The sequence below is a fragment of the Pieris rapae genome, chromosome Z (assembly GCF_905147795.1).
Source record: "Pieris rapae chromosome Z, ilPieRapa1.1, whole genome shotgun sequence".
Lineage (NCBI taxonomy): Eukaryota > Metazoa > Arthropoda > Insecta > Lepidoptera > Pieridae > Pieris > Pieris rapae.
Genome location: NC_059534.1, coordinates 11701649 through 11717289, shown reverse-complemented (window position 1 = coordinate 11717289; position 15641 = coordinate 11701649). Strand labels below are relative to the sequence as shown.

Below are 15641 nucleotides of genomic sequence, written 5' to 3'. Positions count from 1 at the left end.
TAATCGGTAGCTATACGATTTCAAGAGAAGACGCGAGAAGAAAATATATTCAAAATTTAATTGAGACGCACGCACTTTTGATTGTTCTTAATTACTTTGTTAATTGGAAAGGAGGTGCCAAGGCCAATTCCTTCAAGAATTGAATTTAGGATTTCGGTACTTAACATGGGTGTTATATTTTAAAATATAACACCCTTGACTGTGTCTGTGATGATACTAAGAAAGCTAGCGTTTATTTATGAGTTCGACGTATTGAATGTCTATAAGAGAACTGTCCGTATCAGTAACATATCTGTAGGTGACCAAATTAGCTGTTTACGTTATGTCGTTTGATACGTGAATAAATTGTTCTGAAAAGAACAGTTTATACGTTTACGTTATGTCGTTTGATACGCGAATAAATTGTTCTGAAAAGAACAGTTGTACGTTTGCGTAAGATACAAGTGTGTTCTGAAAAGAACAGTTTTATCAGTGTTGTCGCATAGGCTGTAGGCATATCGATAGTGATCTCAAGAGAGCACATCCGAACGCTTCAGCCGCTGCGCGCAGAAAAGGGTCAAATTTTTGCCGCGCCTCGCTTTTGTTGAAACACGAGTCAGGTAGCGAAAGATCCCTTTCGACCACACCCTGCGCGTATTGGCTGAACGTTTTAAGTCAACATGTCATTACTACTTTTAAGGATAGTCTAAGTTTTTTATACAAATGTATCTATTTTTGTAAAATATTATTCATTCCATATTCAAGATTCAATATACACGCTTATATACTCAGTGACATCTTCAACCTCTTCTCGGCAAGTTATTAGGGAGTTTTATTTTATCTACAACCAAACATCTCCTAAAGTGAAATACTTCCTAAATATCGTATAATAACTTTCTTATTTAAGCTATTGCGAATCGTATATTTTTCTAAAGCATCTCAAAACAAGACTGATATTATCTCCTTGAGATAAAAACCCACAAGGACTAGGCTAAGTTCCCCTGTGTAAATACATATTGATAATAAATAATTTGCACAAAACAGTGCTTTCCTAACTCGCTTATTCTATACACCACTTTCGTTGTCGTAAGAGCTTTAGTGACACACAGGTAAAAATTAAAATACATTTTTATCGGAATTTCGTTATATTTGAAAAAATAATTAATAATATTACAATTAATTTATTCTGTACAATTTAAACATATTAAATGCGTTTTACGATACATAAAAATACACGCAAATAACTTTATAAGATACGATAGCCGACAAGGATACAACTCTTGGAGGGCTCATGACTTGGACGTCATCTGACATCAGCATACGCCCCACTCTTACCGGACCCACGGAACACGATCCAAGGAAACTCTTCCCTGAGTCAACTAAGCTTGTGGTATGCATAATATTATATAAAAATAAATTAGATACATTGCAGAAACAAAGCAAATACCAGTCTTCCAAATGTTTTTGATAAATAATATTTAAAGGTCAACTTCATGAAATTACTAAATCAGGTGAAAGTATAATCAATATACCATAGTTTGTTACGTCTTTACACATCGACAGTTTAAAATTTGAAAATCGTTTCTCAGGTGTTATGTAATGCGTATGAAGTGTACTTGGATATGTTTACGCCATTGAATACAGATTTAAATATCAAAACATCAATAAAATTGTGCACAGATGGTCCTATATTATATGTTAACTAGCGGATCCGACAGACGTTGTCCTGTCTACACGTCTTTAATTTCAAAATTTCAATTTTTAATAAGCCATTTTGATGAAAATTATTTTTCAAATGTTATGACAATATCTAACGATCCAGCACATGGTCACACACGATATAACACAATGATAACAAAACTTTTTTTAAATTTCGGGACAGACTAAAATTAAAATTCGAATATTATTTAAAATTTGACACTGCGATGGTAGCGCCGTCTGTCGGATCCAATGTAATACATTCCAAAATCAACGACAACTAATAAATTGAAAATTAATTAAAAAAACATTGTCCAGCGGACAAAATTGTGAATCTAAACCATTCCCAGATCCCCTTGAACACACACAAAAAATTTCGTCTAAATCGGTCCAGTCGTTTAGGAGGAGTTCAGTCACATACACACGCACACAAGAAATATATATATTAAGATTTACATTCTAAAAAATTTAACCACAGTATAAGAATACAAGCATGAATAAAATAGAACAGTTTTGAAACTATTTGGTTTTACAAAAGAGATATGAACAAATAAAATGGATTTTATAGTTTTAGTTGTAGAAAAGCACAGAGCCATTAAGATGTCATTCACGAGAAATATGTAAACAAGCTATGGCTGATAGAATATGACAAATCATAAAATTATTTCAGAAGGTTTGCGAAACATAGTTATTTTTCTTTATGTTCATTTCTCTTTTTAATACCGAATTAAAGTACATTCAGAATACACCATAGATAAACTACTTCTTTGAGTGTTTAAATTCTACTTACAAAGAATGTTTAACAGAATTATTTGTTTACAATTAGTTTATTGTTAGTAAAGTTGAGAGGCGATGTTTAGGCATAATTAGGTAGTGCTACTTGTCAAGTCATTTTGGACGCAATGTTATTGTCAAAATCCCGGGACATGAATTCAGTCTTTCGTCCCAAAGGGAAAATTGGAAGGATTACTTTTGATAGCTACGAATAATCTAAGTAATTCCAGTCCACGAGTGGAATGCTCAAATTGAAAGACCTCAGTGGCCGTCCACAACTGATATTTGAATCTGTTACATCACAAACCTCCCCTATACCATAAATTATCTAAATTACAGAGGTATAAATTTTAATTAAAAAAAAAGAACGAAATTCCGCGTCTTAAATTATAAACATTTATTCGCGTAAAATTTCAACTACTCGAGATTATATATTAAGGTAAATTTTAAATAACCAACAATTTGAATATTTTTCTACAAAGCCTCAAACTTTTATCCTAATTTTGAAATTATAATTCAAATCTACGAAGCGTTGGTGACTGGGATAAGATTCGATGTTTAGACATTCATTTATTCGCCTGTTTATGGGAATGGAGATTCTTAAATTTTATCGATTCAAAGTGTCGGCCATGATCTTGAGACTTTTCCATTCTCAAATATCATAAATATAACATAAAGACTATAAAATTAGCTACCATTTTAATCTATACATATTATTTTTTAAGAATTATAATTATATATTTTACAATAGAATCAAACCCCAGCTACCTATATTTCACGGTACAGTCGCCACAGAATTTACTTCGCCATGAGTTCGTCACAGCCACAAAAAATCGGAGTGAGATCAGCAATGCGCCGGCGCAAATAATGGTCCTTGGCAAAAGGTTTATATACATGGGGTGTTTCACGTGTACACGGGGGTTTAAAAAAGCTAATCTACTCAATTACTACACATATTGTCACTTGACACCTTGTCATCTCTCAAGTGCCCATGGTCATTCATAAAATCTGTCAACAGTGACAGTGTATAGGTAGTGCAGGTCGTATAGTTCAATCGAAGATCGGTTCAAGATATGCAGCAATTGAAAACTGAAATACTCGGATAGAGCAACTACTAGGAACATAAATGAAATCCAATAAATAGAAGATACTCGTAACTAGCCTAGAAGCAAGCGGTATATAATTATATTTGGTAAAACCTTGCGGTCACAAGTACATTCACCTACATTAGTATACTTTTCACAATAGCACCGTCATTCAATTTTATCCATAACCTAATTAACCATTGGTCGTATCCCTTAGTACAGTCGGCTACAAAAAATTTAATTTCAATAAGGTGTTCTAAACATTTGGTTCCTATCGGCCCAAGTTTCCTAGAAAGTGTGCATAAAGTGCATGAGGGCTCAAAAGGTAGCCTAGTTCATGCATCTCGTAAAAAATATTAAAAAATCCTTAAAAACACTGTAAAATTCTGAAGATAAAATTCATACGTTCACTATTTACACAAACATTTTTGCCGCCGGCCGTACATCCATCCTTAAGCCACTCTCAAATTGAATGATTATGCGTTGGCTATTCAATGTTGCTCGGAGACTATTATAGTTCAAAGCCTCGCCGAGAACACTAGAGAGCAGGTCACTACACTAACTCTACAATTTCGCTCGCTAAATGTTAGTTATTTCGCGGTCTCGTTTCATCCAGCAACAAGCGAGCGAAAAGTTAAATAATCAAGCGGTCGGTTGAACGTGATGCGGGGGAGCGTTGGAAGTGGGCAGAGTGTGGGGAAGGTGAACGCCTGATTGTGTGGTTAAATGCGTGGAGTCACTTCGCTTAGGAGGTGCTGGTGGAGGTCTCTTCTTTATCGGCTTTGGCTCCTCGCGTCTCACTGGCAACGTTTCTCTTCCATACACGTTTTCGTAAAACGGATCTTCCACAGATCCAGCCCCGTAGTGCTCTTGCACCCACATGGATACACTCGTCTCCTTATAATCGTCTGATAGCGGATACTCTCTGAACCCAAGTACTTCGTGTGGTGTCGTCGTCGGCTCCAATTTGCACTTCTGCGCAACTTGCCATTTCTTTCTCATCACTCTCTGTAAATCTTTAAGGAAATCTGTGGGTGGGTTACTGTTCGAATCTGCTAATTTCTTCGGAGACGATAATCTGGTGCTTTCATTCCGACGAGGGGGTAAAGGTTTTCTGGGAGACGGCGGTGCCTCTGTTAAATTGAATGTTATCTTTTTATTCTTCTTGTCGCTTGGAAGATCATCAGCAAAGTTGACTTTTTTCAAGGAGCTCGATCGTTCTTTACCTGGTTCTAACTTCTTCTGTAATGATGAGCTGCCATTGCTTAGCTTTTTGGTCTGCAGTTCGACTAAGCAAGCGCCGTATGCGTTTTGTCTTAGACTCTTATCGGAATGTAGGGATGACTTCGAAGTCTCGGAATTGACGCTGTCCAATGACGGCTGCCTTGGGAAGGTTTTGCTGCATCGCTTGGGTGCTGTTTGTTCTATCTGCTGAGCAGTGAGTTGCGTGACGATGTCTTGTACTCTACCGGTGTTTTCTATTTCTGGCGGAGGCGGAGGCAGGCTTAATTGGGACCCGGTTATGTCTTCGACTGAATCTGCAGGCAGGGGTGGTGGTGGCGGTGGTAGCGAATCTAGACTGAGTGTGGAGCTGAACATTCCTGTGTCTTGGGGGGGAGGCGGAGGGAACTCTTCCACTTGACTTTTATCGTAAATGGTGTATCCGTAAAGCGATGAAGCGGTGTCGACACTAGCGCGGTAGGTGTCACGAGGAATTGTTTCATAATGGCCGTACGAGTCCTGGACGGAGCTTGATGACGTCATACTACTGCTACTGTAGACTGCGCTTTCGGATGTATCTGAAAAAAATCACCACTTACAGTCACAGCCTGTTATAACGACTTCAAAGGGACAACTCATATTTGGTTGTAAAAACGTTGTTATTAAGAACCTAATATAGTAGAATTCAGCCGGGACCTTTGATTTAATCGATGCCAACGAAACGTTTTTGACTGTATTTATTATTTATATTCATTTCCTACAAAAGGTTAAATAGATTTATGATCTTAAAATATTTGACGAACACGAGTATTTTATAAGCATACCAGCTGCCCCCGCGTACTACGTTTCTCCTTTATGTGATTTTACTTAGCCTACCTGCTTGGTAAATTCTAGCATAGAACATTTTTCTGTGCTGCCCCTGAGACTGTTCGGTTTTCCGTAACGAAAACTTATTAGGTTGTTCAGTGAATTTTCCTTTATATAAGCCTCAGAGTTCAGGTCATAAGTTTTTGATTAACAAATAAAAATAGGGGTTAACCGTAGCGTATCGTGTATGCTGTATCATGAAAAAAAAAACAAAAAAAATTGCTAAAAAATAAAGTAAAGATAAATAGTAGCCAATTCTCAGACATACAGAATACATCTGAGTCATAAGTATTTTGGAATTTGGAAGATGTAGTTTGGTCTAGAACAGCAATCACTTTAGTTAACCTAAATTTTTACTTACGAGCCATAAAAATACAAAAACAATCTTTTGGCGTCCAAATGAGCCGATTTGCGAACAAACATAAATGAATAATAGCATACCTAAAGAATGTCTAGGCCTTCTGGTGAGAGTGCTACAATCTCCTGGTTCGTTTTCAGGTTTGCTCCAGCTCTCACCTGCGTGCCGTTTGAGGGTATCATCCCTCTGGCGAGGTCTTCGGGTCAGGGTACTGGTGTCACCTCCCTCACTTTCGTCTTTTTCAGCCATTTCTTTAAGTTGCCGTGTCATCCAGGTCAAAGGAATGTTTGGTTTCATCGATGGCTTGCGTTTAATTGTACCTATAGTGAAAGTTTTAATTAAATTCGAAGTAGGTATGATGTTTAGAATAAACAAACCGATTTTCTACGGCCTTGATTTGAGAACTGGAAGTAAATGTAAAATAAGAATCATTTAATGTATATGTATTTCTTTTTTTTGACGTTCATAAGTGTACATTATGTTACCTATATATATATATAAATGATTTTTGACTGATTTTGAAATGTTCATATTATAATTTACGCGGGATGGACTTTAACTAGAAGCAGAAGGAAGAAGTCGTGGTTTTTTTTTTTTTTTTTGGACCGATATCATCTCCGCCGAAGAGTTCTTTAGATTAGCACCGGAAGAATTTTATACATTTCAGATTATAAGAAAGTTCGATTATTATTAGACATAGTTATTGTCAATAAAAATGTTTTATAATTAATATTTGATTTTAGATTTGATTATTTATACATGTGTTTTTTTTATAGAACAGGGGGCAAACGGGCAGGATGCTCACGTGATGTTAAATGATACCGCCGCCCATGGACACAATCAATCAATGCGAGAGGGCTCGCGAGTGCGTTGCCGGCCTTTTAAAAATTGGTACGCTCTTTTCTTAAAGGACCCTAAGACGAATTGGTTCGGAAATACTTCATTGGGCAGCTGGTTCCACAAAGTGGTGGTGCGCGGCAAGAAACTGCCTAGAAAAACGCGCAGTTGTGAAACGGCGGACGTCGAGGTGATACGGATAGAATCTCGTATTTTGACGTCCGATGATGAAACTCAGCTGCAGGTATTAAGCCGAACAACCATGGTTGATGCGGTAGAACGCCAAAGGATCAAGCCGCTCGGAGAGAGATTGGTCGTCGACGATTCGAACCGTTCTTCGTTGAATACGGTCAAGTGGAACGAGCTGGTACTGGGGAGCCTCCGCCCAGAGGTGAGAACAGTACTCCATGTGGGGCCGAATTTGCGCTTTATATAGTTGCAAGCGGTGGCTCGGAGTGAAGTACCGTCTCGCTATACTGAGCACTCCAAGCTTTTTGGAGGCTAATTTAGCCTTTCCCTCCAAGTGACCGCGAAACTGAACGTCGTTCGATATGTCAACGCCAAGTATTTCAATGCTGGCTGTGGCTTTAAAAGAGTGTTTTCGAAAAGAGGAGTAGCGACAAAGGGTGTTTTTTAGCGGAAAACGCGCAATCTTGTGTCTTCTTGGGGTTAAATTGGACTAAGTTTAGTCTTCCCCAGTCAGAGACTCCACGTAGCAGAGTATCAACTTCAGACACAAGTTTGTTCCGGTGCTCATCAACAACTGACCAAGAGATACCTGCCCGGCCAGTGTAAAGAGTATCCCAGTGCTGTCAACCGCATAGCAGTGAATGTTGCTAAGTTGCAACATATTGAAATTAGAAGTATTAAAAAACACTTACCCATAGGAAACTCGCAATCAAAAGCACTCTCAGACGCAGTGCCTCCATCTGATAGACAACCGCTGGAACTAGATGACGAAGCGCGGGAATGTCTGTTGACAACGAAAACCTCTCTTGTAAAATTATTAACTGACATTAAACCTTTGCGACCACCAAATGCTGAAGTGCGTCATCTGTGAACTCGAACGGATATCGACAAACTCACTTAACACAGCTTAGGTTTTCAGAATACAAGGGCAGAGGCATCAAGTATTGCGTCAATTGATATTTAGCTCTATTTCTCATCACCATTATGTTTTGAAACGCTGACAGTATTACAAACATCTGAACTTTAATAATTAAATTGTTATGTTTCTACAGAATTGTTGAACTGATTTTGATTTGTTTGACTGAGTCGCCAATTAGCCATAACAATTAGTAGAGTTACTGTATTTATCTAATTCCAGAAAATATCAAATATTACTTATGAAAGGTACACGCTTAGCTTGTCAAATAAAATCGCACAGCATTTCGCAACTTGCATAAATGTGCTAAAACAATTAAAATACATATAACATCAGGGTTAAGCAAATATTATATTTTAAACAGTGATAGAATGTGCTGGGCTTAAATTTAGACATTTTTATATAATTAGTTTAAGATGAAGTTTTAAGTCGAGTTTGTTGTGCTTGAAGTGCTTTTTCCGCAACTGTTCTGCTTTCACTATTCATACAAAGAATAAAATGTCCGCCTTATACATGATAACTTAGTTCTTATATTTTCCGTTTCTAGTCAATGTGGACGCCCATGGTGTTTTTGAAACCTTAATCCACCCAACCCTTTATTCAAGAGTTTTAATATTCAACTCTTTTCAACCAGTATTTAAATGAATAAATATAATATTTAGGAACTTTAATTGTCACCACAGACTCGATTAAAAGCCATCTTGTTTTGACAAACAGAACAAGAAAATATTAATACCAACCTTCCACTACTAATATCGGAATTGGCAACACTCGCATTGCTGGATGTTGGCTGCACTGAATTGGTTACCATCGGCGGGTTGTTGGTTTTAGTGGGTATTGAGGAGATCTGAAACGAAGATTGATGACCTTAATAAGAGAGTAAGGGTTCACGCGAACTAGTAGTCGCAAGTGCTAGAGAAAAGTTCTCCTTTTTTCCCTACGATCTACTTGTACATAGCATTTTATCTTTATGGTTAAACGGCTAACGGACGGTATATTTATACTTAAGGCAGAGGTCGTGACCATTATATATCCGTCTTTTTGTACAGATTTTTCTATTATTTGCAGGCAAGCGCTACACCGCGTCTCTTATTCATTTTACAATTTTTTAACAGTAATACTTCCAGGTGCGACCTGGACGTCTTCAATACATTATTTTTGTATTGGTTTGTTGCTCCAGGTCGTAGCTGGCTTCTGCAAACATTGGACATAGCAGAGTAAATGCGTAGTCCGAGTGTAATTAATTTAATATTTAAGGAATTCTGTAATACATATCGAAAAAGTTGGTAATTGAGTTCATAAATAAATTCAAGTCATTGACAAACGTAGGTCAGAGATGTGGCATAACTTACAGAGCAAGAACGCGCATGAGCCAAGTGATCTAAATCTTCTTGAGTGAGCTCTTCTACCAGCGATCTATAGTTTTCTAGCAGCTGCCTTCCATGCTGGAATAAGTTTAAATACATTTTTAATACAGTTGCGAAAAAATTAAGCAATTTAATTAAACTATTTGCTTTTTTTCTATTCTCTCTACGGAATAAATTCGTTGCACGTAGATATGTAGCGACTTATATGTTTCCGGTAAATTGTTCTCCGAAGCATTTTATGCAATTATACTGCGTTCGGGTGGTATTCATTCAAATAAAATATCGTCGAAATTACTCATTTTGTGCAACAAATAACTCAACTCGAAAGAATATGAGCAAAGCTTGTTTTTTCTTTTCTTCACCCATTCTGGGTAGGCAAAGGGAACTTGGCCTATACAGCCAATTCTTCAGTAGACTATTTTTATTGAAAGAAAACCAAAACTAACTCATTGAGTCCAATCATTAAATCTGATATTTAAACAAATAGTAGCTTCTTTTTAAAATATTTGCATGAATCATAAAAACTTCTGTGATTTTTTTTAGTAAAAACTTCATGGTTAGTTTTTTCTTTTTAATATTTTTTTATTGATATGAAATATAATAAACCTAACCTAACTTATTGAATCCAATTATTAGTAAACTTAAAAAATACGTATTTGCATATATTATAAAATTCTTTTTAATATTTTTTTTAATTGATATGAAATAAAAAGAAACCTAACCGAACTTATTGAATCCAATTATTATAATATTTAGAAATCATATATCATAAAAACTTCTATGAATCTTTTTAATAAAACCTTCGTGGTTGTTTTTTTCTTTTTAATACACATTGTTTTGACAATTGGCAAAGAAAACGCACGAGTGCGGGAATGGCAAAGAAAAAGCACGAGTGTGTAATAGCCCACTTTCCGAACGCTATACCTCCCTGCAATATGCCACTTTTTGAGCAACTGTATTAAAAATAGTTGTTCAGTACACGTGCGGTACCGTCATTGCAACTTGTCCCGACTGTCAACCCTCACCTTCGGCTGCGCCTCGGCTCGGGTAGACATTAGCCGAAACTCTTTGCAATGACAGGCTTTCCGCACTTGTAATGAAATATACTATTTTATTTATATCTTTTCACGTTAAATTGAAATATTTGTTCGCTTTATTGCTATCTTATGGCAGACTTAACTCTAAATGCAGTGTAAACTCCATGTAACGTTACTCGATTTAACAATAAGGGCCCAATAGCATCGAAATCACTCGGCTTCGGTTCAGCCGCTCTACCATATATATAATGATAAACTCAATAAAAAGTACTTTCTAAATTGCCAAAATTAGTTAAAATTGCGGAGCTGTGTACGTTCTATTATCGCGTTATTTGCGGAATGGCTAACACATGAGACAGACTGTTGTTAAAAGGAGTTACGGATATCTACACGTTATGATATTCTTACGCTTGAACCCAAAAATTAAACCACTGTTTCTAATCTGAGATCAGACCGTGCAAGTCGATCGATCTCCTATCTGCATCTCAATGACCCAAACTCTACGAAGACCATCAATTTTTGGCGACGGATAGAATGAAATCTCTTCGCTCTTTACACTCATATCCGTTAATCAATATAAACCAAATAAAACCGTACAAATAGTATTAAAATATACATATCTATGTTTAAAACATATCATATTGCTTTTTAATTATTTTAAAAATTTAAGATGGGATATTGGAACAGTTGAACTATATCCATAAAAAGGACCTACAATGGATAGCTTGTATTACTATAGGCACGTAAGTCTAGCGCTGGCCGATACGTGGAGGGGATTGCTGCGCATGTGTACTGTGGTGCGGGGGCCGGAATGCGACTGGAGAGCCAATCGACGCTCTTCATTCCGCTAACCCCCTTCAGCTAGCTTATTTTTTACTTCTGCGCAATAACGGTCAGCGCTAGAGTTTCGTGCCGCTACTAATATCGACAGATGGCTATTACAATCCGTCGATTGGTTATTGGCATTCGTTTATCAATATTTGGATTAAGGTGTGTGGTCAAAAGTTAATTGAGATTGGTTATTGGGTATGGGTGTTAGTTTCTCATAAACATTCAGATGCAGCAAATGATGTCAGACGAAAATAACAGTCTATACGCAATGGTATTTTATTTTTTTTATTTTTAGTCTTAAATTATTTCCTGATCCACTTATATCAGATTATTCTATGTGTATGTATGTAAATATTTTTAACAGTTAGTATGTATCTGGAATTCTCTCCCGTAAAGGCCACCTCCACTGTAGTCTATACGCAATAGCGTTAAAATAATAATTGATTTTTATACGTATAATTACTAATACTCGTCTGCTATACTCTTCTTTTTCTTGCCATTTAACCAGAAGTCTTTATAACGTCAAAATATGCACAGTCCCTAGAGTATCGTAATAAAGATTTTACACTATATACAATTTATTTATTCAATGGCATTATCAAATCAATCAAGTCCTTCCAAAGTCCGAACACGTTTGAGATGAACTGAAGTGTTTTTAACTCGACAAATTGAAATCAGGGCATTTGTTGCCCGGTACTACTATGACATAAATAAAAACTTACTTTAGCTATTCTCATCGCTGTAATCCACCTATCCAATGTCTGCTGGTCATCAGCGCAGAGGAACTTAATGAATTTCACACTCTTCGGTTGCTGCAGTCTCGGATGCTTGATGGCGAAGCAAAAATCAGTTGGCGATTTATACTTCTTCTTCCAATTAACACCAACGTATACTTCGTTATTGTCGAATGTCGTCAGACACACCAGCTCCTTCAACGTTTTCACCTTGTCTTTCGGCACATAGTATAGGCCTAGACAAAATAACCAATATTGTTTAGAAAACGTTTAGAGTCACTATACAAAGGTGTGATTACAATAAGGACAAATAAATATCTATAGACAAGAAATAATTTTGCATATATCAACTTATTAACAGTGCCAATAGGCTGAGACGCATATATATTTAAACCTCAGCCAATAGCATAACATTCGCATGAGCTATCTCGCAGGGCAATATATAAACATACTAACCAGAAGGTCTAAGTACGAAGTAGTACTTCTTCCATCCCTTTTTAGCGTCACTTTTCAGATAGAGAAAGCCTTCCATGGGTGGTACAGTATGTCCCGAAATTGATGGAGTTGTGCTGCTTTGGCCAAAGAATTCGTCGATGATGACTTGTCGTAAATTATCGTCGTGGTCGCTGGACCAACCTGTTGAAAAAATATTGTGATACCTGGATTTAGGAGCTTAGAAATGAACTGAGAGATATGTTTGCATCTCCACTTTAGACATAATAATCCCTCTGGACGTTAATATATTTTTTTCCTCATTTATATCATGGAAAAGAAAGTGTCGGCGCGTAGAATTTTGCCGTTAAACAATTTTGGGGTAAAATAAATTGGTCTTATATAAAAAAGCACCTCGGTCATCTTCGCTAAGTAGAAACTTTTCTGGTGTTTGAAAAAGCAAATTTTTCTCTGGTCGCTCTGCAAACAGTATTTTGTTCTTCGACTCTCTGGTCCATAGCATTAGGTTGTCCACCAGCATTTCGTGGTCTTCGTACACACGTTCTGAAATAACATTATGAGTTTTATATGAAAATGAAATGAAATGTCCATTCTAGTAAGTTGCAAGCCTGCTCAGTAAGTTGCAAGTTTTGAGACATATAACGCGATTTGTCTATACTACAACGAAGCACTTATTTATTTATTTTATTTTATTCACACTTCGTTGCTAGAAAGAAACACAAATCACACAATACATATAATTTACAAGGGATGCAACGGGTGGCCCTATCGCTAACAAGCGATCTCTTCCAGGCATTCTATTCTAATCACATACATACTTCTCTCTGTGTAAGGCATAGAACGTTAATCAATTCTGCAGTACTAAGGAACGTATACGTTTAGATTAGTGGAAATTAGAAGAAGTCGAGTCGTATGAAATATGTATTGTTGAATTGTTAAAGACATTTTACATATTATGGTTGTATTTAAAAAAAATAGTTCGATAGTTTGTAATAATTGACGATTGTTGAACTCGTTTTTTAAATTTGCACTGTATTGCACTGATTATATGAATAATAACATGGGTATAAATAACTGTGTTAACAGTTGCTGCAGGCAATCCTCTCATAACAATAACTTACCCATGTGCAAATCTGGGAGCTGCTCAACGATCGCATACTTAGGCTCCATGGGCACGTGATTTTTGTCAGCGAGCAACCTAGTGACGTAGCCACACGTCATTTTTTCGTCCACCAAAAGGCTCTTCGATGACCCGTCATTAGAAAAGGCCTTGATAAAAAGTTTCTTCACGTTTGCCTCTCTCATTCGTTCCAAAGCCATTTTTATTTTATCGGCCTTCTGTTGATAAAGGGAACCCTGTAAGTTTGAGTATATACTAAGCGATTTTGTGACGTGCCAAAATAAAAAATTGAGCCACAAAGCCGAGATATTTTCTAATAACCTGAGTTCATCTTTATAAGACACATATACCAGAACATAAAAGCTAAATGTATTTTCTACATATTGTGTTTACTGAAGGATTTAACAAGAGCTACTGACTACTATGTAACTTGATATATGGAATATGAGCCTTGTCTATAATGGCGCTAAAAGCAAAATATTTCGTCTTCTGTTGTGTGACAGGAGCAGGTTTATAATAAATATACAAGCAATACATATTTATCAAGCTTATATGCTACGCGATTGACTATTTTTGCAGGGAGAACTGCGAAATCCCGGACTAAAAAAAAACTATGCCATAAACGTACTATTGAAAGAACGAAGCCGTCGTTCTTAAACAAAACATTTGTTAAGTCAGACAAACGAGAATGAAAGAATCTAATTGTCTTAATACAATATTAACGCTTACATTATGTTTTTTATTACAATGTAACCCGACTTGGTGCCCGGCTATGCACTGATGCACTTTCTGTCTATGTATATTTAACCATTTTATTTTTTTATATATGCCACATTTTTAGTTATAACCAAAGCTGGCGCAACAAAATTTTAAACTATAAAATAAATATTAAGAACACAAAGCGAATTTAATAAATAACGATCTTTTAAATTTACCTTTTGATGGGTATGAAGGGTAAGTTTCATAGGCTTGCATTTCGAACTGGCACTGCTAGAAGCCGACGACTCGCTCGAGAGCATTGAAACCTGATAAAGTAAATGCTTAAACATTATAAATAAATTAAAAGTCACTATACAACATACAAAAAAAACCCCTTTAATGTATTGTACTTCTCATGGCAGAGTAGAAAATGTTTGCCTTGAAAACCGAATATTGAATTTGTTTATTATTCCACATTGAATAATCTTAGGTCATTATTAATGTATTGGAGCTTCACTTAGAACTTTTTAACTAATGCCCAAGAACATCCGTACTCCTCCGTACTATAAGTTCGTCGGTACTCCACCAATGACTCAGCATAATCATTATTTTAATTTATAAGCTACTAGCAAGTAGCAGACTCGGCCAAGCGTTGCTGTGGCTAAGGTTTTTGTTATATTACATAGTAGTAAATTTATCAAGGGAAACCGTAGGAGAACTTATGTGAAACGTTGGTACCACGACACGGACCTAAACTAAACTACCTTTAACTCAGCGCCATCTGTTAGAATTGTATCAAATAATAAACAATTAATTTGCAATAAAATAAAATTGCGACTATAATTCTTAAAAAGTCTATATAATATAAAGTCTTACCTATCCTATCTCTCAAGTTGGATCGAACTGCACATGGTGTGCGAATTTTATTATAATCGGTTAAGTGGTTTAGGAGTCCATTGAGGACAAACATTGTGACACGATATTTATATATATTAAGATTGTACTGACCGTATCACTAAAGGCGGAGTCGTTGTCAGGCGAGTCCGTTCTTGTTATGTGCGAGGCACCATCTGTCTCCTTGATGTCCTGACGCTGGGGAACTTCTCCGTCCACTCGGTCTTTTGAAGTCGTTGAGAAATCTATAAAATAATTAGAAATTTTAATATGCTGCATCGATCAATTAATTGACGGACTTCACCACCTTAAGTACAGTACTGTCATTTTGAAAAAATTATAATCGTTAATTTTATAAAAAATACTCAACTACCCACATTATCAACGATAAAATATTATATATATATTATCTGTCAATGAGTGACAAGCCAACATTTAAGCATAAATACGAATAAGAGACATCTACTGGCAACGCAAAAACTTTAATCCACTTTTCTATTGTGTAACCAATCCGCATCCAGTGATCTATATCTGTTTATGAACCTAGACGCTAGAGGGCACTAGACGTCAATATGTCAGAGT

The 15641-nt window shown here is 36.3% G+C and overlaps 1 protein-coding gene across 6 annotated transcripts in view; it reads right to left on the bottom strand.

Moving 5' to 3' along the window:
- Positions 1 to 15641, bottom strand: part of LOC110995424 (ras-associated and pleckstrin homology domains-containing protein 1) — a 93466-nt gene that overhangs the window by 15669 nt on the left and 62156 nt on the right. For 2 of the 6 annotated variants that reach the window (XM_045633953.1, XM_045633950.1), the window contains 11 exons: positions 15174 to 15304; positions 14402 to 14491; positions 13468 to 13702; positions 12740 to 12889; positions 12350 to 12529; positions 11882 to 12129; positions 9277 to 9369; positions 8665 to 8771; positions 7701 to 7792; positions 6066 to 6302; positions 2041 to 5335 (listed from right to left, as the gene is read on the bottom strand). In XM_045633953.1, the coding sequence (XP_045489909.1) occupies positions 4179 to 5335; positions 6066 to 6302; positions 7701 to 7792; positions 8665 to 8771; positions 9277 to 9369; positions 11882 to 12129; positions 12350 to 12529; positions 12740 to 12889; positions 13468 to 13702; positions 14402 to 14491; positions 15174 to 15304 (2720 nt within the window). In that variant the 3' untranslated portion in view covers positions 2041 to 4178. Of the gene's footprint in view, positions 1 to 2040; positions 5336 to 6065; positions 6303 to 7700; positions 7793 to 8664; positions 8772 to 9276; positions 9370 to 11881; positions 12130 to 12349; positions 12530 to 12739; positions 12890 to 13467; positions 13703 to 14401; positions 14492 to 15173; positions 15305 to 15641 lie in introns of those variants that run through there. The other 4 variants (XR_006751163.1, XM_045633951.1, XM_045633954.1 and 1 more) reach the window with 4 other exon arrangements.